Below are 21,419 nucleotides of genomic sequence, written 5' to 3' on the forward strand. Positions count from 1 at the left end.
AATATGAAAATTACACAGATAATAAATGGTAATAAAAAAGAGAAGGCTAGGCACTGCAAGCCCAGGTGTGTACTCACGAGTCTGTAGTTTTTCCTTGGATCACAGATCTCCAGCCGATCCCTGTGGTGCTCTGCCGAGGTATAGGAATCCAATATGAACTTCAAATAAGAAGGAATGGCGGCAACTCACTGGTGAATATTAACGGCAATTTTTATTGCACAATCTGCGGCATTGTTACAATGTAACCAGGGAGGGGGGAGTGCAGGGGCGCCGGACGACGGCCGTTTCGCACGAAACGGCCGTCGTCCGGCGCCCCTGCACTCCCCCCTCCCTGGTTACATTGTAACAATGCCGCAGATTGTGCAATAAAAATTGCCGTTAATATTCACCAGTGAGTTGCCGCCATTCCTTCTTATTTGAAGTTCACACAGATAATAAAGTTGACTGAATCTCTACATTGTGTATCTATGTCACACTAAGCATGGAGAACAGACATAGGAGAAGAGAACTGTCTGAGGACTTGAGAACCAAAATAGTTGAAAAATATCAACAAACTTAATGTTAGAAGTCCATCTCCAGAGATCTTAATTAGTGATGAGCGAGTATGCTTGTTACTACTCGGTACTCGCACGAGTATCAATGTACTCGGGCTACTCGGCGGGGACCGAGTAATCTCGCGATACTCGTGCTGTACTCGTGGTCTTCATGTTGGCGCTCTTTTTACAGCCATCCCTTATGCAGGGATTGGCTGGCAGACCACTGCAATGCCACAGCCCTGTTACTTGTTGAATTGCAGTGATTGGCCGGCCCGCACAGCATGACCGTGCCTTTAGCCCGACACTTCCCCGCTCGGCTACGGCCCCTCCCGCACTCCACTCCGCGTGTATATATATATGCACGCTTACACACACACGCACGTTTTTTTTTTTAATTTACAGTTTTATGGTTTCTACATGCTGCCGGGGGTCATTTCAGAATAATACTCGGGTCTCCCATAGGATAACATTGGGCTCGGTGCTCGGGCCGAGTACACGAGTATTTTGAGATGCTCGGCCCGAGCCTCAAGCTCCCGAGCATTTTAGTACTCGCTCATCACTAATCTTAATGTTCCTTTGTCCATGGTGTGCAACATAATCAAGACGTTTACAACCCATGGCACTGTAGCTAATTTCCCTAGGTGTACATGGAAGTAAAATGTAGAAAAATTGTTGAAAGGTAGCAAAACAGGATAGTCCAGATAGTGGATAAGCAACCCCAATCAATTTCCAAACAAATTCAAGCTGTTCTGCAGGCTCGTCATCAATGTATGTGCAAACTATCTGCTGACATTTGTATGAAATGAAATCCTATGTCAGGAGACCCATGAGTACCCCACTGCGGACACAGGCATAAAAAAGCTAGACTGCAGTTTGCCAAAATATATGTGAGTTAGCCAAAATCCTTATGGGAAAGCATCTTGTGGATAAATGAGACTAAGATAGAGCTTTTTTCGTAAAGCACATTATTCTGTGTACCAAAAATGGGAAGAGGACTACAAAGAAAAAGAACACAATACCTTCAGTCAAATGTGGTCGATGTTTTGGGGTTGTTTTGCTGCCTCTAGCACTGGATGTCTTTACAATGTGCAAACCAGAATAATATATGTCCTGACTCACCGTATATAGACTCAATGGAGCCGTGCACTGGAGTCTAAATATTTTTTTGAGATCATACACCGCATCAAAAATTAGTGAAATAAAGAAAGTTCGGAATCATATGGTTGCTTGTTTTTCCTTTTTTCCTTTCTTCTACAAAGTGCCGGAGACATAATTTCTTTAAAATTTACAGTGTGCAAGGCATCATGAAATCTGAAGATTACCAAGAATTTTGGGTCACTATGTAGTGCCCAGTGTCAGAAAGCTGGGTTTGCGTCCTAGGTCATGTGTCTTCCAGCAGGACAATGATACCAACATACTTCAACAAGCACCCAGAAATAGATGGAAACAAAAAGCTGGAGAGTTGTGAAGTTGCTAGAAATGAGTCAGAATCTAAATCCCATTTAACACCTGTGGAGAGATCTTAAAATTGCTTTTGGGAGAAGTTGCCTTCAAAAATAAGAGACCTGGAGCAGTTTGCAAAAGAAGAGTGCTCCAAAATTCCAGTTGAGGTGTAAGAAGCTTGTAGGAAGCGAATGATTTCAGTTATTTATTCCAAAGGATGTGCAATCAAATATTAAGTTGAGGGTACCAATAATTTTGTCTGTCCTATTTTTGGTATTATGTGTGAAACTATGTCCAATTTGCCTTTTTTTCCCCTCTGTGTTTTTTGTTGTTCTAGTTCACACTAATTAAATGAACGTCTGTATAAAAAAACGTGTAATTGCAATAAGATTGTTGGAGAAATAATTCAGTTTCTGGAATAATTTCAAGAGTGCCAACACTTTTAACCAGGACTACCTATTTAAATGCTTTGCTGCTTAGTGATTCTTGCAATAGCTGTAGTTACTGCCTGTTATGAATGGATGTTCCGGTTTGCAGAATTTCTCCATGTCTTCATATACTTTCTAATTAGCTATAACCTTCTCTTTTCCTGCATGAATCTATCCTCACATTCAGTTATATTGCATGCTGTAGATCACATTGAAATAACTTTACTGTGACGTACTGTACTGTATTTTTAAGACAGATCCCTCTGCTCTGCATGCACCTTGCCTAAAAGATCGTCAGAATGCATGATGTATCTTTGGAGATGGTTTTTCTAAGAGAAAGTTACCAGCACAAATCGAGATCCAGTATTTGCTGTTCTAATTATCATATAATCCACTTTTCATATGTTTTTTTGTTGTTGTTTTTTTTAACCCTGAACTGAATGTAGCAGCAAGCCTTTATGATGATTGTCTAAATTAACATATGGCTTATATTATCAACATTTTTTTGACCAGCACTGAAAAATGTCTCCATACTCATACTAATGTCTTAGGCAAGAAAAAGAATGAAAACTTAAATGTCTAACAACATTTTTTTTTATTTTGTTTACACCTAAGTTAAAGAGGTGTATTCTAGAAAACAAATGGAGTCTGTAACTTTGCTATCTACTGTGTATTGTAGAAACCGTTAAAAGAGTTGTTTGGTGTCAGGCTATAATTCTGCAGTTGCTGTGTGTCACTCTGTTCCTGCAGACCTGTGGATATCACGCGCACTGTGAGGATTCTGCCGGTAGCATGCTGTCATGTGACCACAAGTATCTGATTTCCATATTTCCGTCCACATTCCCACTAGACTTGAATTGAGTGAGGCTGCACCCATCTAGTGGGCATGTAACCGCATGTATACAAATCACATACTTGCGGTCACACGGAGATTCCTAATAACGAGTAGTGCATGCTATGTGAGGATTCACAAGTCTCCAGTAACATAGTGCTCTTGTAGCCTAAGGCCGGCCAACCCCTTTAATGTGAAGCAGTAAAAAGTTGTGACCCATACAGTATGGATTGTGACCGGCTCTAAAACTCATTTAACGGTTCAACTCATTTTGGTCATAATGCATAATAAATCTTCATAACAATAGTAAAGCCTCTTCTCATCAAACATTCCTAATTGCAGTAGTGCCCTGTGCATCTGCTTGGAAAAATCCATTGAAAGGATCATTGTTTAAAAGAGAACATCAAAACATAATTCCAAGCTGGGGCATTTATTTAGCCATTTCAGTCTAAAATGCCATAGGACGTGGTTTCTGCCGAGAGCTCTCACATGCTGGTCTCACTAAAAAAAATCAGCTTGGGAACACTTGTGGAATTAGAAGGAACACATGCACTTTTGGCACCTTTTAATCCGTGAAATGAAAATATTTTTCAGTTTCTATTTAATTTTCATGTCTTCCAGCAACTTCTACTGACATTTAATAATTCCTGAATGAGAAAAAAAAACACACAACAAATTATTAAATGCACTTTATGCTGGAAGACATATTAATTGTGACGTGATTTTGCATGTTTTGTGGTGTTAATTGGTGTGTTTGCTTTGTTCCTTTTAGAATCAAAAAATCATCTTAACCATTCCAAAAAGCTAAGTCTTCTGTCCCAACTTGCCCTCCCTTACAAACCTAACACAAAAACTAGTTCCCCTACAAAACTTAATCAGTACCATACTGAGCAAAGTCATATAGGAAGAATGCTAGAGGTGGGGGATTGGAAGCACAGCACCAGCCCCGGCATCCAAGGCTCGGACATCTCCAAAGGTATTCCAGATAGAGAGGATGTCGTACTTTTAACCCTTCCACTAGCTAGAATTTTAGGCTGTAACCCCTCTTCCAGGCACATTTAATCTGCATCTTTCCATTATATTAATTTGTCAGAATAGTTGGTTCTAAACTGCTCAAAGGTCTTCACACTTCTTTCAAGATTAACATTCTGCTTCCAGTTCACACCATTTTCTATGTCATGTTTATTTTTACATGTTTCTTTCATTCATGCATATCATAGGTTGTAAACATGTGTATCTGTCATTTACTTTTAGCTTTGTACAGAAGAAAACAAAAAACAAAACAAATGGTGTATAGTCACTCCTCAACATTGAAACTACAACACTAAGGAAAAGTTGTGGAGTTCAGGAAATCACAGGGTCGATATAAACATTAACAATATACCATAAATATATAAGAGATTTTAGCACTGTCCTTGGAGCTTAGCTTTTTTCTCTCCTTTGCAAATCTACCAGCTTCGAAATTATTCCAAGAAAAGCTATTCCAGCTCCTCAGTAAAAGTTATTTTTCCTTTAAAGTCAATCATTTAAAGGGAAACTGTCAGGTCCAATATGCATCCAGAACCATGAGCAGTTCTGGGTACATATTGCCAATCCCTGCCTAACCGTCCCTGTATCTGGGAGCATAGATAAAGAGATCTGTAGAAAAAGTATTTCTAAAGATTTTTATCGTATGCTAATGAGCGTGGGGACTAGCCCCAAGGGCGTTGCTTCCCTTGCTATTCGGCCTCATTAGCATGTTAGTACGTCTCTGTAGGCGTGCTAACATGCTAATGAATGTGCAGCGTCAGAGGATGATCTCACTCACTTCTCTGCTGCTATCGCCGGCCAACGCTGGATTTCTGCTCAATGCGCATGATCCCGGCACTTCCGGTCATGCGCACTACTTCAGTTTGAAGCCAGAACGCGTACACCCAACTTCATAGTGCGCATGACCAAAACTCGGTGGTCATGCGCACTGAGCCAAAATCCAGCGTCGGGCTCGATGGCAGAGGAGAGGTGAGTGAGATCAACCTCTGACGTTGTGCATTCATTCTGGTGTGTGCTAACATGCACTAGTCCCCGAGCTCATTAGCATACGTTAAAAGATCTTTAGAAATACTTTTTCTAAAGATCCCTTTATCTATGCTACTGTATACAGGGACGGTTAGGCAGGGATTAGAAGTATTCACCCAGAACTGCTTGAGTTTCTGGGTGCATATTGGACCTGACAGTTTCCCTTTAAAAACATGGTACAGTGGTCCAAATGATTTGATAGCTTAAAAAAAAATGACTTTTTACTGAGGTCGTGGAACAGCTTTTTCTTGGAAATGTTAATGATATATGTAAGTTATGAAAAAATGGAAATAACATTTTAAAAACATATTTATTCAGTATGGAGTATGGGCACCATGGTCAAAAATTCACCATCTTACATGCTTTGACATGCTATCAATGAAGTTGTCAATGGTTGTCGGAGGAATGTTCTGGCACACTGAATAAACTTGGGCAGACAAATCATCAAGATCCATTGCTGTAGCTTCCTTTGCAATTGCTAACTAATGACATGCCAATTGTACTAGATGAGAGACAAATCCGGAGATACTGCAGGCAATAGTAGCACATATAGAGTTTATAGGCTGCTGACAGTAGCATGAGCAATATATGGCCTGGCATTTTTGTGTTAAGAAAAGTCTCCTGGGATACTTTGGATATAATTTGCGCCACTGGTTCAAACACCAAATTAATTTAACATTGAGCTATTTATGTACCTGGAATGAAGACTATAGGGATCCTGCTTTTGTACATTATGCAACCCCAAAATAATGCCAGGAGAAGGACCGTTGTGACATTACCTCATGTAGACCTCAACATTGGGTTGCCCACGTGGTCTCCAGATGGAGACCAGAGGCTGGTATAGGGCAATGGAGACATAAAAGGATATTAATCCTCTTGATCAACACGTCCCGCTTTTGTTTTGGATGAAATGATAGCCTGATATTGGTCTAGAGACCTTCACAAAGGAACTGTACATCAGGGCATCGGTTTAGGTTTATGTGTAGGATGTTACAATGTATGATAGCCGGATCCCTTTAGACTTCATTCAGGTTACTCCAACAGCTCAGCAGTACATTTATTTGGTCATGAAACTAGCGTTAACAGACAATTTCTTCAAAGTGTTCAAAGGAGCTGGTTCCTAAGAGCAATGCCAGAATGCATGCTGCTCTGTAATTAGCCTGCATGATCAATACCACTACCATGCCCTATTGCATCTCTGGACTGCTCTTTCATTGAACATATCTGAGATATTTTTGGTTAGTAATCGCAAAGGGAGCTGTCACCAGCAGATCTTGATGATTTTCATGCACAAGTACATTCAACGTGGCAAAATATTCCTCAGATATCCAACAATAACCTCATTGATATCATGTTAAGGTATGCATGTGCGTATATGTCTGTGTGTGGCTCCCAAACTCAATACTGAATAAATCGACATGTTTTGAAAATGTTATTTCCGTTTTGTTTTTTTCATAATTTAGACATCATTAACATGTCCATCGATTCTGTGATTTCTATAAATCTATGACTTTTCCCATCTTATTGTTGCAATTGCAATGTTGAGGAGTATGTGTGTGTATGTATGTGTATAACAAAAATCATGTAAAATTTCCCATTTTATTGAATAGGATGTCTTTATATTACTGCACTTTGATGACTCACAGAGAACCTACAATTAGTCGTCCTTCCGCCTTCCTTACAATAATGTCCATTCACGACCCCTCTGATTTTTTTTTCTTTAAACATTAGACTATTGTTGTCTATAATTTTCCTCTCTCTCCAAATATAGGTATAGAAGTGGTAGTCATTTTATAGTTTTATAAAAGGTACACAGATATAAATGAGAACTTATTCCTAAGAAAAATGGGTATTTCATAAGTAATCACATTTTCTTTGTAATTTGTTAGCCATAGCTCTGTATAGGTGACAGGTCATTGCATAGACTGAAGACACAAAAGAAAATACTTTAAAATCTTAAGAAACTCAAGACGGACAGGCAGCTTAGTAGTATAAAAATAATCATTAATATAAAGTGTATTATTTAATTAGTTATCTATACTATGTTTTCTTCTAGTTTTACAAATTCCTGGCTTATTCTGATAATCCTGGATTATAGTTTGGTGTATGTTGGTATACTGACTAGCAGATGTGAGTTAGTAATTTTAAGAAGCAGTAAACCTAGAAATGAGTATTTCAATTAAACAAGAAATAAAGCTGCCCTCATTATTTTACAGTATTTTACTTCAAACATTACCTGCATGATCCTGAAACCGGTAATATTGGAAAGATCCAGAAGAAAAACAGAGGTTTATCCCTTTGCTGATCTTTGGTGACTGGCTGAAGCCCTGCTCCCTTAAGGTACCGTCACACTAAGCAACATCGCTAGCAACATCGCTGCTGAGGCACAACTTGCTAGCGATGTTGCTGTGTGTGACATGCAGCAACAACCTGGCCCCTGCTGTGAGGTCGCAGGTTGTTGCTGAATGTCCTGGACCATTTTTTAGTTGTTGCTCTCCCGCTGTGAAGCACACATCGCTGTGTGTGACAGCGAGAGAGCAACAACTGAATGTGCAGTGAGCAGGGAGCCGGCTTCTGCGGACGCTGGTAACCAATGTAAATATCGGGTAACCAAGAAGCCCTTTGCTTGGTTACCCGATATTTACCTTCGTTACCAGCGTCCGCCGCTCTCACGCTGTCAGTGCCGGCTCTCTGCTCCCTGCACACATAGCCAGACTACACATTGGGTAATTAACTCGATGTGTACTCTGGCTAGGAGTGCAGGGAGCCAGCGCTAAGCGGTGTGCGCTGGTAACCAAGGTAAATATCGGGTTGGTTACCTGATATTTACCTTCGTTACCAAGCGCAGCATCGCTTCCACACGTCGCTGCTGGCTGGGGGCTGGTCACTGGTTGCTGGTGAGATCTGCCTGTTTGACAGCTCACCACCAACCCGTGTAGCGACGCTCCAGCAATCCCTGTCAGGTCAGGTTGCTGGTGGGATCGCTGGAGCGTCGCTTAGTGTGACGGTACCTTTAGTTAAGGGGATGGTATTAGTGACCTTATATCTTACTGTGCACAGATCTGGATGGGGGCTTTTACTGCAGGCAATTGTTTTTCAGCACTCAAGTGACAATAAAAAAGTAAAGACATGACTGAATTGAGAAACATAGATAAGATGTCTTTATATATTTCTTATGGAAAGCCTGCAGAGAAAAATGGATTTAACCACCTGTGGATCTTCACCTGGTGGGTGGCTGATGACCATGGAAGGGATTTACTGACCTACTGCACACAGGACAGAAGGGTGCTTCTGCAAACAAGGGATAGGGGTACTTCACACACAGCGAGATCGCTACTGAGATCACTGCTGAGTCACGTTTTTTGTGACCTCATTAGCGATCTCGCTGTGTGTGACACTGAGCAGCGATCTGGCCCCTGCTGTGAGATCGCTGCTCGTTACACACAGCCCTGGTTCGTTTTTTTTATTGTTGCTCTCCCGCTGATAAGCACACATCGCTGTGTGTGACAGCGAGAGAGCAACAATCCTGAATGTGCAGGGAGCAGGAGCCGGCGTCTGACAGCCTGCGGTAAGCTGTAACTAAGGTAAACATCGGGTAACCAAGGTGGTTACCCGATATTTACCTTCGTTACCAGCCTCCGCAGCTCTCACGCTGCCAGTGCCGGCTCCTGCTCCCTCTACACGCTAAGTTAAGCGGTGTGAGCTGGTAACTAAGGTAAACATCGGGTAACCATACCCGATGTTTACCTTAGTTACCAGTGTCCGCAGCTTCCAGACGCCGGCTCCGTGCAAGCGCAGTGTCGCTTGCATGTCGCTGCTGGCTGGGGGCTGGTCACTGGTGAGATCTGCCTGTTTGACTGCTCACCAGCGACCATGTAACGATGCAGCAGCGATCCTGACCAGGTCAGATCGCTGGTCGGATCGCTGCTGCATCGCTAAAGTGTGAAGGTACACTTAGCAAGAAAGATGTTGATAACCCCTGAGACAGACAGATACAATTTATTTAGATATTTCTTAGCCATATGCCGGATAGCAGAGTACAGACATGGCTGAGCTCTTGAGACACACAGATAAGATTTCTTTATATGTTTATTTTACAAACCCCGCTGATCTTTGCCCAGTGGTTGGCTGACGCCCAGGGATAGGACTTAGTGGCTTTTTGTGTTACTACTACCTCCTGCCTTCAGGAGGCTTCTGCTGCAGACAGTTGTCTTACAGGTACACAAGGGACAGTAAGAAGGAGAAGAGACTGGGCGGAGAGCTCCTGAAACACATATATATATATATATATATATATATATATATATATATCTTATCTGTGTTTCAGGAGCTCTCCGCCCAGTCTCTTCTCCTTCTTACTGTCCCTTGTGTACCTGTAAGACAACTGTCTGCAGCAGAAGCCTCCTGAGGAGGATATATATAAGAACATAATATATATGAAATGAAATGGGATGACAGTAGTATGTAAGATGAAGAATTTCCTTTTCATATTCCATTACGACTTTATTTCTGTGACTGCGCTTATTATATTAACTATCAAAATTTGTTGAAAAAAGTGATCGCTAAAATGTCATTTGGTGAGTTACAGTTTAGATGGACTGTTCACCTAGAAGTGGTTTGGTCACAGACTAATATCAGGAGACTATTTCATTAGATAAAACTAAGTAAACCTTTGAAACATATGGTTTTACATATCATGACTAAAAACAAACAAACTGGTCCTCTCTAAAGGTCTTAAACTCAGATGAACATCAACACATAAAAAATGACAGTGTAATTTGTCAACAAAAATTAGTCCAAAATACAGGATATAAAAATTAAGAACTCTTACTGTTTCCATAGAGATTAATAGGGTAAGTAGTAGCCAAGTGTTACTAATCAAATGTTATCTATCAATTGTTCATCAGCAAGTATGAACACCTCTATAAAAGCAGAAGCATTGGCAGTTTGCTGGACTGGAGCATTCAGGAATGTTTTAACTCAGTGAAATAGAGAAAATACAGCAACAACTATCTTAGAAAAGCTATTGTTGCAGCTCTTCAATCTGGGAATGCTGTAAGATAATTTTCAAACGATTTGGAGTTCATTATTCTACAGTGACAACCATTATTCATATGTGGAAAATTTTGAAGATAGTTGACAATCTTCACACGAGTTACAAAAAAACCCCAAGAACTACAGCTCAGACTCTAGAGTTCTTAGTTTGCATGCTTAATATTCACATTTATAACTGTAAAATTAGAAAATAAATGATCAAGCATGGCTTGTTTGGAAAGAATGCCAGGAGAATGCTGCCTCTTTCTGAATACAATATAACAGCACAACTAAAGTTTACCAAATTGCTTAGAAACAAGATTTAAGGAGCAATGAATTGGGACAGAGGAGTCCAAAGTGGAGATGAATGGGCATAATGCCCTCTGCCATGGTTAAAATCACATATTGTCAAGCATGGTGGTGGGCAGGTGATGATTTGGCCTTGTTTTTCATCAGCATATCTACATCAATCAACTTAGAGGACCTTTCACCAATTTCAGCATGTTAACCTGTCCACCTAATGGAATAGTGCTTGTAGAGCTTTGTAAAACACAGGTTTTTTTTTTTTTAATTTCTCATCTTTGTGGCGGACATGTTAATTTGAGGTTCTCATTTATGTTAAGGCCTTTTGGTTGTTACCAGAGATTTATTTTTCTGGGGGCTTGTACTTCATCATTTGTATGAGGTTGACCAATGGTAATCAAGCAGCAACACACAGGGGGAGACAGAACACGCCCCCTCACTAATCTCTGCAGCTACAGTGTAGAGATATAGCAGAACTGTGTTATTTATCATTACAAACTCTTCTAGATCTCATCCCATAATAGTCAGTTTGGGGGGAGAGTGAGAGCTGACAGCCAGGGTCGGATTAAGGGTAACCAGGGCCCCGGGCTGTTCAGGCTCTGTGGGCCCCCCCCATCCCTACACAGGTCATGTGACGGGTCCATCATCATACACCTGAAACAGATCATTTCTGAAAAATAGTTGCCAAAGCTATAACCTAAAAAGCGTCCAAATACTAAACAGTGCTCAAACGCATGTGAACGCTGGAATGGTGATAAACAGGATCCTGTTTGGCCAGAAACAAGCCTGGCGTGATCAGTATCTCCTCTCTCTCCTCTCCCCGCTCTCCTCTCACCCTCTCTCCTCTTTTCTCTCTCTCTCTTTTCCTCTCTCCTCTTTGCTCTCTCCTCTTTGCTCTCTCCTCTTTGCTCTCTCCTCTCTGCTCTCTCCTCTCTCTTCCTCTCTGCTCTCTCCTCCTCTATTCTCCATTCTTCTCCTCTCTTCCCTCTCCTCTCTGCTCTCTTCCCTCTCCTCTCTGCTCTCTTCCCTCTCTTCTCCCCTGTCTCCTCTGAGGAGAGAAGAGAAAGGAGGAGAGGAGAGAGAAGAGGAGAGGAGAGAAAAGAGGAGAGGAGGGAAAAGAGGAGAGGAGAGAAAAGAGGAGAGAGAGGAGAGGAGAGAGAAGAGAAGAGGAGAGAGAGGAGAGAGAAGAGGAGAGAGGAGAGGAGAGGGAAGAGAGGAGAGGGAAGAGGAGGAGGGAGAAGAGGAGGAGAGAGGAGGGGGGAGGAGAGAGAAGAGGAGGGGAGAGAGAAGAGGAGGGGAGAGAGGAGAGAAAAGAGGAGAGAGAAGAGAAAAGAGGAGATAGAGGAGGAGGGAGAAGAGGAGGAGAGAGGAGAGGAGAGGAGGAGAGAGGGGAGAGAGGAGGAGAAGAGAGGAGAGAGGAGGGGAGAGGAGAGAGGAGGGGGGAGGAGAGGGGAGAAGAGAGAGGAAAGGGGGAGGGGAGAGAAGAGAGGAGATGGAGAAAGAGAGAGACTGTGATCATGCCAGGCTGATTTCTGGCCAAATAGGATCCTGTTCATCAGCATGCCAGTGTTCACATGTGTTTGCGTGCTGTTTAGTCAGGATCCAGCGACTTGCAGTATTTGGATGCAGCTCAAAAACGTTACAAGTAGCGTTTTTGAAAAAGGTTAAACTGCAAGTCGCTGGATCCTCACTATAACGCACGGAAACGCAGGTGAACGCATGTTGACGCGAGTCCATTGCAAATGCATTAAAATGAAAACGCATTTGCACTGGATCCGTTTTTGCGTTAAAAAAACGTTCAGGACGCATGTTAAAAAACATGTAGTGTGAAAGCAGCCTAAAAGGCTGCCTTCACACTAGGATTTTTTTAACAAAAAAAAAACCTCTCTCTGATTAAGGCTGCTTTCACACTAGGATTTTTTTTTTAACAACCCCCCCCTCCCCCCACGGCCATTCAGTGTTCATTGTACCAGGTTCCTTTGCAGGACCTAAACGTTCCCGCCCCCCTCGGGCCCGCCTCCACAAAAAATAAAACAAAACAGGCATCACCTAACATTTATCACCCTAATAATCCTCTATACGAAGCACCTTGATCCACACTGCAGATCCTCGCTCATTTCACTTCCTCCACCAGCCACAGTAAATACCGATCAGTGATTGCACTGGACGAGGAAGCACCGCCCCTTCCGGTCACATGATCACCTCACAGCAGCAAGTACATTCTAGCCTGGCTACAGGGGATTTCTACCGCTCCGCAACTGATACTGCACAGCAGGAATCACATTGCTCACGGACCACCGCTGATAATAGATGAGGGCAATCTGAGCAAGGGCCCCCTGGAGCCTCGGGCCCCGGGCGGTAGCCCAGATTGCCCTCATTATAATCCGCTTATGCTGACAGCACTGTATGAGGAGATCTGGAAGTATTTGTAATAATACAGAACTCATCTCTGCTGTATCGCTAGATAGTAGCTGGGAGGTCTATGTCTATGTCAGAATATCTATATATGTTCTAAATTTAGATTCTTTCTATTGGAAAACTGAAGCAGATGACTCAAACTATATACTTGCTATGCACCTGCTTTTTAAGTATTCAGCATAACAGAAAACTGTTACATTGAACATTGCTGAACCCGCACACCACACTTAGTCGATTTTATTAATATTTTAACCTAAGATATCCTGTTTTTTTCTCATGTAGATTTAATACTAGTACCTTATCCTGTGGTATGTAGATTGAATGGGGTTATAGTGAACTGTGTTTGTAATAGCTGTGGGCATGGAGTAGTCCTAGGTATCAATAATTATTTTAGTAATAATACGACATTGAATGTAATGTTTCAATTGAATTTAGCCTGTTGTTTTGCATTGTTGGCTCTTCAGAAGTTTGCATGGAACTAATAGTTTATTCTTTCATACCTAAAAACCTTATCTTGCATGTATGAAATTAGAAAAGCACTCTCGAATGTGTGGAGATGACTCTAGTTTGGACAACTGCATATGCATGTGTAGCACGCTTTCAAGCAGAATTGACTTTGTTATTTTTGTCTTTCTTACAAGGCTTATATTTGTGTGTCTGAAAAGGTGCTCCCGTAGTCTTGGTGGCTATTTTAAAAGTATAATACATCTCCCTGAATTACTGCCATGATTGTATGCGGTTACCTATTTCTCTCTTGTTAGCCTTGAGGTGTAATGTTTTCTTCTCTGTCAGTTGCAGCAAAGTGGTGGGGCACAAAAAGGATTGACTATGCCCTCTATTGTCCGGATGCCCTCACTGCCTTTCCAACGGTTGCTCTTCCTCACCTTTTCCACGCTAGTTATTGGGAATCCACAGATGTTGTTTCGTTTCTATTGAGACAAGTAAGTGTTATACTTGTACTGTAAGGGTAATTATAACACTTATGTTTACTGGAGCAGCGGCTACAGGGAGAAAATGAAGTTATACTTTTCCTACAGCCACTTGCTTCCAGTCACTGGATGCAGGCAGTAGTTACAGTCACTGCTCACTTTACAGAGAATGTGCTGTAATCACTCCCTGACACATTAACAGCCTGCTCCACAGTATATGTGTACAGAGCAGACTACTAATCAATCTCTGTATAGTGAGTAGTGACAATTATAGCTCCAGGCATCTCCCTGATGACTGGAAGTGAGTGGCTGGTGGTGAGAATATAATTTTATTTTCTCCCTATTCCAGTAAACCTGGCAATCGTGATTTAAAGTGACTCTGTCACCAGGTTTTTGCCACCTAATCTGGGAACATTGTAATATAGTGACAGAGCTCCTGATTCCAGCGATGTATCAATACTGGGCTGCTTAGTGAGTTTTGTTAAAATCAAAATCAAGCAGCAGAGGACTACTTGGCGTGCTGCCAGATACTCCAGCGTATTCATGAGCTCTGTGTAACTGCTAGAGCTAGACCTGTAGCAGAGAAAACATTGATTTTATCAAAATGACAGTAAACAGCTCAGTAGGTGACACATCGCTGGAATCAGGGTCTCTGCCCCGACATTATGCTGCTCATAGATGGGGTAGCAAAAACCTGGTAACAGATTCCCTTTAAATGCTGATTAACTGCTGAATATCACTATATTTGCAAGTAAATAGTGTTTTTTGGAGGGGACAGGTTTCCATTAAAGGGGTTGTCCTCTTTTAGAAAACTTTCTGCAATAAGCTGTGGTAGTTATAAAATAAACTGAGTAATTCTTGCCCCCCTTGGGTCCAGCGCTGGCTCTCAGATGCTGCCAAGGTCCCTGATGTTTGTTCAGTACTGACATAACACTGGTAGCATTTACATCAGCAGCACTGCAGCCAATCAATGAGCTCTACAGCTCCTTCCATCTTCTCGTACCATTTGCTCCATTTTTACAAGTAGATTTTGTATTCCTGACACAGATTGTTCTAAATTCTGCCAACAAAGCTTAAGAGTAGCCCACTACTAAAAACATTTTAATAAAAAACCTGAGCCCAAAGTTGCATACCAACATACTGTGGTGGACTGTTGCTGCCCTCTGTTCTTTTGCTGGCAGCATATATGACTTGGCTGCAGAACATAGCATTGTCTCTGTCCAGTAATATATTTATTTTTAAGGCCACTAAAAAAGCTGCTAAAAGTAGTGGACAACCCTGTAAAGAAATCTATGACAGAGCAGATAAGATTGAGTTAAATAACATTAGAAAAAAAAATAAAGAAAAAATGTAACAATAAATGTTGGCTTTGGTATACCTGATGCTTGTGCCTGCTTAGTGCTGCACTTGAACATCAGTTAAAGCGAACCTGTCAGGTGCAATATGCACCCAGAGCCACGAGCAGTTCTGGATGTATATTACTAATCCCCCTTCCTAACCGTCCCTGTATACACTAGCATAGATAAAGAGATCTTTAGAAAAAGTATTTCTAAAGATATTTTATCGTATGCTAATGAGCAAGGGCATTAGTCCCCTGGGTGTTAGTTCCCTTGGCTAGTCAGCTCCATTAGCATGTTAGTGCACCCCTTGGGCATGCTAACATGCTAATGAATGTGCAGCATCAGAGGATGATCTCACTCACCACTCTTCTGCCATCGCCACTTGATGCTGGATTTAGGCTCAGTGCGCATGACCCCGGAGTTTCTGTCATGCGTCATGCGCACTACTTCAGTTTGAAGCCAGAACGCGTACACCCGGCTTCATAGTGCGCATGACCAAAACTCCGAGGTCATGCGCACTGAGCCGAAATCCAGTGTCGGGCGGCGATGGCAGCAGAGAGGTGAGTGAGATCATCCTCTGACGATGCACATTCATTAGCATGTTAGTACGCCCATAGGGACGTACTAACATGCTAATGGAGCCGACTGGCCGGGGAACTAACGCCCAGGGGACTAGTGCCCTTGCTCATTAGCATACGATAAAAGATCTTTAGAAATACTTTTTCTACAGATCTTTTTATCTATGCTAGTGTATACAGGGACAGTTAGGCAGGGATTAGCAATATGCACCCAGAACTGCTCGTGGTTCTCACTGCATATTGCACCTGACAGGTTCCCTTTAATGTTGGTCAGTCTGCTGATCATATATTTGCGCACAGATCACAAATACACCTTCCTGAACAAGTCCTCATTATCAGTTGCTATTTTAACACTAAGGGGTACTTTGCACGTTGCGACATCGCTACTGCGATCTCGTCGGGGTCAAATCGAAAGTGACGCACATCCGGCGCCAGTAACGACATCTACGATTTGTGTAGTGTCTGTCATTTCCATAATTTCGCTGCAGCGACAGGTACAATGTTGTTCCTTGTTCCTGCGGCAGCACACATCGGTGTGTATGAAGCCGCAGGAGCGAGGAACATCTCCTTACCTGCGTCCCGCCTGCAATGAGGAAGAAAGGAGATGGGCGGGATGTTTACGTCCCGCTCATCTCCGCGCCTCCCCTTCTATTGGCCGTGTGCCGGCCAGAGCGACGTCGCAGGGCAGGTAAGTGCGTGTGAAGCTGCCGTAGCGATAATGTTCGCTACGGCAGCTATCACAAGATATCGTATCTGCGACGGGGGTGGGGACTATCGCGCTCGGCATCGCTACAATCGGCTAGCAATGTCGCAGCGTGCAAAGTACCCCTTAGTGAAAGCTGAGTTGCAGCTTCTTTAAATTCCTAATTTTTCAGTTATTACCAAATCTAAGTTATTTTAGGACTGTTCCGGTTTATAAAGGTCCTACCCTACTTACAACTTCTCAACAGGAAATAAAAACAATAAAATTACAGAATATACCATTTTTCCCCCCCACATTAGTTAGGATGTGCAAGAAGCTGTCATTTAGCAACCATTAAATCTTTAGATAATCTTTAAGCTTTTCCAAAATTTCTTAAGCATGGGCATGAAATATTCAGAGAAACAACTCAGCTGCTTAAAAAATATTGACAAATTGAAAACTTGGATTGATGGGGATAACGGATTATAAAAGACTGAAAGATACGTTAATATAGTCATGTGTATGTTATTTTCAGGTCATGAGACATGAAACCGCAAGCGTCTTGGAGTTGGTTGGAAAAGAAGTTTCTGTGTTCAGTCCCTCAAAACCAAGGGAAAAGTGGCTAAGGAAACGAACCCATGTGAAACTAAGGGTAATTAAATGCTAAAATTAAAGACTATGGTGTTATTCACATGTCCATATTTTTTCCAGACCAAGTGTCCACAAAAAAGTCATGAAGACTTGTCCAATTTGTCCATTTTTTATTTGAGTAATGGTCAAATTTACAAGTCTATGGGTCTTTGAATATCACAGACAGCAAACAGATGACATTGAGTGTGCGGTGTGTGCTGTCCGTCATTAGCACTGTGGTGCATTTTTTAATGGCTACCACATGTACCATTGATGATGGTGATCTCCACATGTTCGTTTTTTCTGGAGCCTGTAGATCCATGAAAAACACATAAAGCGCACAGATGGCATCCATGTGCCATACATGTTTAAGGCCATGTTCACATGTTGAGTCTTTGGTTTTTTACATCAGTATTTGTAGCCAAAAACGGAGTGTGTGACAAATACAGAAGTGGTGCCCGTGTTTCTATGATACTTTTCCTCTGATTGTTCCACTCCTGGTTTTGGCTACAAAAACTGATGTCAAATACTGACCAAATGCTCAACATGTGAACGTCACCTTACATTGTAAAGTATTGGAGACGCTTTGTAATTTCATTCTTTTTCTATTCATTCCGGAAAAACACTTATGACACACTAATGGACAAGATTGATGACATCGGTACCGTTTTACATAAACACGTGAAGGGGGCCTAACATATACTGTTTTGCACTGGGAAAACAGCGGTAGAAAGTTGTTTTCCCATCGAAAGAAAGAAGAAGTCTTGTGTTGAAAGTAGCGTTTTGTGAAAAAAAAAATACTTTTTTTTTCTATGGAAATAGGTAAAATAAGGTTTATAGTGGCAATTTACTTATTTTTTTTTTACGAACAACTGGAAAACGAGAGCAGCAATCTGTTTCATTGCAATGTGACCTGGACTTTGAACATTACTTTTACCTTTCAGAATGTTGCTGCTAACCACAGAATTAATGATGCTGTAGCCAATGAAGATGGACCTCAGACACTTACTGGAAGGTTTATGTATGGTCCTCTTGATATGGTCACACTTACAGGAGAAAAGGTTGGTATATGGACAGATCATTTTCAATGGTCTTTAAAAGGTTACATAGTTACATAGGTCTATCAAGTTCAACCATTCTTCACCCATTATACATACTTTATCTCTAGATTATTTATAATCCACAATGCCATTTGTTGTGAGAAAAGCATCCAACCCATTCCGAAATGCTGATATAGTGTCTGCCATAACTACCTCTTGTGAAAGGTCATTCCATAGTCTGCTCTAACTGTAAAGAAGTCTGTCCTATTTAGCTTCCAGGTTTGCTTTTCCTTCACACGTAATAAGTGCCTCCTGGTCCTTTGTAAGGAAGGAATAAGTCATGTGGCAGTCCTATGTACTGGCCACACATGTATTTATACATAAAAATGAGATTACTCCTGAGGTGTCTGCTTTTCTAAGCTAAACAAGCCCAACTTTTCCAATCTCTCTTACCAAAATAATAATCTTGTTTTGCGTCTTTGAACTGACTATAAATCCCAATATCATTTTTAAAATGTGGAGCACAAAACTGGATCCCATATTTCAGATGTGGCCTTACAAGTGATTTATAGAGGGGTAACAATACGTTGAGATCACGGGATCTAATCTATTTTTATACACCAAAAAATCTTGTTTGCTTTTGCAGCTGCTGCCTGACATTGAGTGCTGCTGCTCAGATTACTTGTAATAAGAATACCCAAGACCTTCTCCTGTTCTGTAGTCCCGAGTTTACTTCCATTTAATGTATACGCAGCTATAGGATTTCTCCGTCCTAGGTGCATAACTTTACATTTATCAACATTAAAAGGAATCTGTTACCCCATTTGATGTATCTAGCCTATTAATATGGGCATACAGGTAAGAGTGCTGACAATAATCATACCTGTATGCCTCATGAAGGTCACCCTAATGAAGCAAGGAGGCAGCGCTTTCTTATGTTCAGCATCCTCCCCATAGCCTGGAAGATCTCATTTACATAGAGGACTAAAAGAAGATTTATCCACACCAAGGCATCTCATATGAGACATAAGGGTATGATTATTTTCAGCACTCTATTACTTGTGGTTTTTTTTGATCATATATAGTGTTGTGTCATCAGCAAAGACTGACACTTTATACTCAGCCCCATCCACAATTTCATTGATGAAGACATTAAATAGAATTGGACCTAACAAAGATCCTTGTGGTCCCCACTGCTGACTTTACCCATTTAAAGAAATAATAAACAAGAGAACAAGAGTAAAGTGCAAAAATAGACAACTTTTATTGAATACACAACAAGACAATTACTTCATTAAAATGGTGCACTACCATGGTAGTGCACCATTTTAATGAAGTAATTGTCTTGTTGTGTATTCAATAAAAGTTGTCTATTTTTGCACTTTACTCTTGTTCTCTTGTTTATTATTCCCATAATGAGTAGTGCCGGCACCTTCCCTACCTAATTAAGGGAGGCTCGGTGCTTATTTTCTAATGGCTCCTGATGTGAGTTATGTTATGTTAACCCATTTAAAGAAAGTACAATTTACAAGTTGGTCCAAGTTTAGGGACTATTTTTTTCCTCATTAAATCCATGTAGTATTTTTGGCTAAAAAATAATTTATGTATTTTGGGTTTCATTAAAAATGTTGGCATTTGGTATACTGGTTGCAGTATAGGTTAACTGAGAATCTGTCAGTGAGCTGATTCTGACGGTCCAATAAGAGAGTTTGTAATTCTTTTATCTGGCTTTTTTAAGCTCCTCTCAGCTGATTTATGATCACAGGCCACATCAAAGTTGAATGTGCAGATTTTTTTTAGGCCAAACTACCTGCACTTCAGTGAAAAATAACAAAAATTGCCTCCAGAAGTGAATGCTTAATATATACAGTATGTATGTATGTATGTAAACATGATATAAATGCTATATAAATAAAAGTAATATTACAATATAACTGGAGGAAAGATAAATTTGTTCTTATGTTCATCTTTAACCCTTTCACAACATTTGACGTACACGAACATCATGTCGTGTTCCTAACTTTGATGTGGGCTTGCACCCCAAGCCCACATTTGTCCTTGTAGATTATGTGCCTTTAACAGCTGCTGTTAACCTAAAAAATCCTGCTGTCACTTACTGACAGAGGCATTTAACGTGAGCCAGCAGGGGGGGGTGTCATTCCACGTGTCTATAGATGCGTCCGCGATGTGATTGCAAGGCACCGATTCGATGTCATGTCAGCCTGGGGTCTGCTGATGACCCCCATGCAGATCATTACGAATCTCCTGTGAAAGCCAGCACATAGTTGGCATTCATACGACATTATGATTTTCACTATACATAACAGTCCTGAAAATTTACATCCTTTCATCCACCTTAGCGCCCTTGAAAGACAATTTCAGCTTCAAATGAGCTAAGGTATAGTAGCTGTTAAATATTTGGGGATGCTTTTAACAAGAGACATAAACTTTACATACTCACTTAACTTCTCTAAACTTTGCCAATCAGTACAGGAGAACTTCTCAAGATGGATGATGAATGCTTTTAAGTGGTTTGGTAGAATCACAATGTTAAAAAAATTGTAATACAGGCTTTTCCTATTGGAATTTCCCAATTTCAGAACCTACTATATAGCCTCTCACTTTTCTGGAATCCTACACTGGTGTAGGAATGATACTTGGTCGGAATTGAGCAACGCTTTACAAATATCCCTTTCGTTGCGTCTCCTGGTTGGATCCTGCTATGATTAAATCACTTAAAACACATCCCACAACTGGGGCTATCCTCGCCTGCTGTATCCAGCCTGCAGCATGTTCACACATTATTCCGCAATCCTCCTCTATGGATCCTTTCTTGGGTAATCCATATTTTCCCATGGGTTTAGATGACTAAACAGTGGCTGTTTCAAAATTTGTCATTTTGGTGCTGGACATAATTGCTCTTCAAGGGAATACCTACCTAGCAACTCCTCGCCATCTCCCTTGAGAACCTGGAGAGTCGGTCGGCTGTCTCATTTTTTTTCATTCACTCATTTGAGGACCTTATTATAACAATGACAAGACGACTTTCAAAGCAGTATGTTTGAGTAGAGACCTCCAAGACACACTCTATTCTTTGCATATTCTTTGTTCATTGACACCCCTCCTCTCTCCCCCCCTGAATCAACTGTCACCTGTTTCCACACCCAATGG

General features: G+C 41.3%; 1 protein-coding gene across 12 annotated transcripts in view; it reads left to right on the forward strand.

Annotated features, from left to right (window-relative positions):
• The window catches only part of PITPNM2 (phosphatidylinositol transfer protein membrane associated 2), a 487,362-nt gene that overhangs the window by 443,447 nt on the left and 22,496 nt on the right, over window positions 1–21,419 (forward strand). For 7 of the 12 annotated variants that reach the window (XM_075322875.1, XM_075322907.1, XM_075322914.1 and 4 more), the window contains 4 exons: window positions 4,012–4,215; window positions 13,842–13,990; window positions 17,114–17,230; window positions 18,153–18,269. In XM_075322875.1, coding sequence (XP_075178990.1) covers window positions 4,012–4,215; window positions 13,842–13,990; window positions 17,114–17,230; window positions 18,153–18,269 — 587 coding nt within the window. The remainder of the gene's footprint in view (window positions 1–4,011; window positions 4,216–13,841; window positions 13,991–17,113; window positions 17,231–18,152; window positions 18,270–21,419) is intronic. The other 5 variants (XM_075322922.1, XM_075322937.1, XM_075322945.1 and 2 more) reach the window with 1 other exon arrangement.

Source organism: Anomaloglossus baeobatrachus, chromosome 1 (genome assembly GCF_048569485.1).
Source record: "Anomaloglossus baeobatrachus isolate aAnoBae1 chromosome 1, aAnoBae1.hap1, whole genome shotgun sequence".
Classification (NCBI taxonomy): Eukaryota; Metazoa; Chordata; class Amphibia; order Anura; family Aromobatidae; genus Anomaloglossus; species Anomaloglossus baeobatrachus.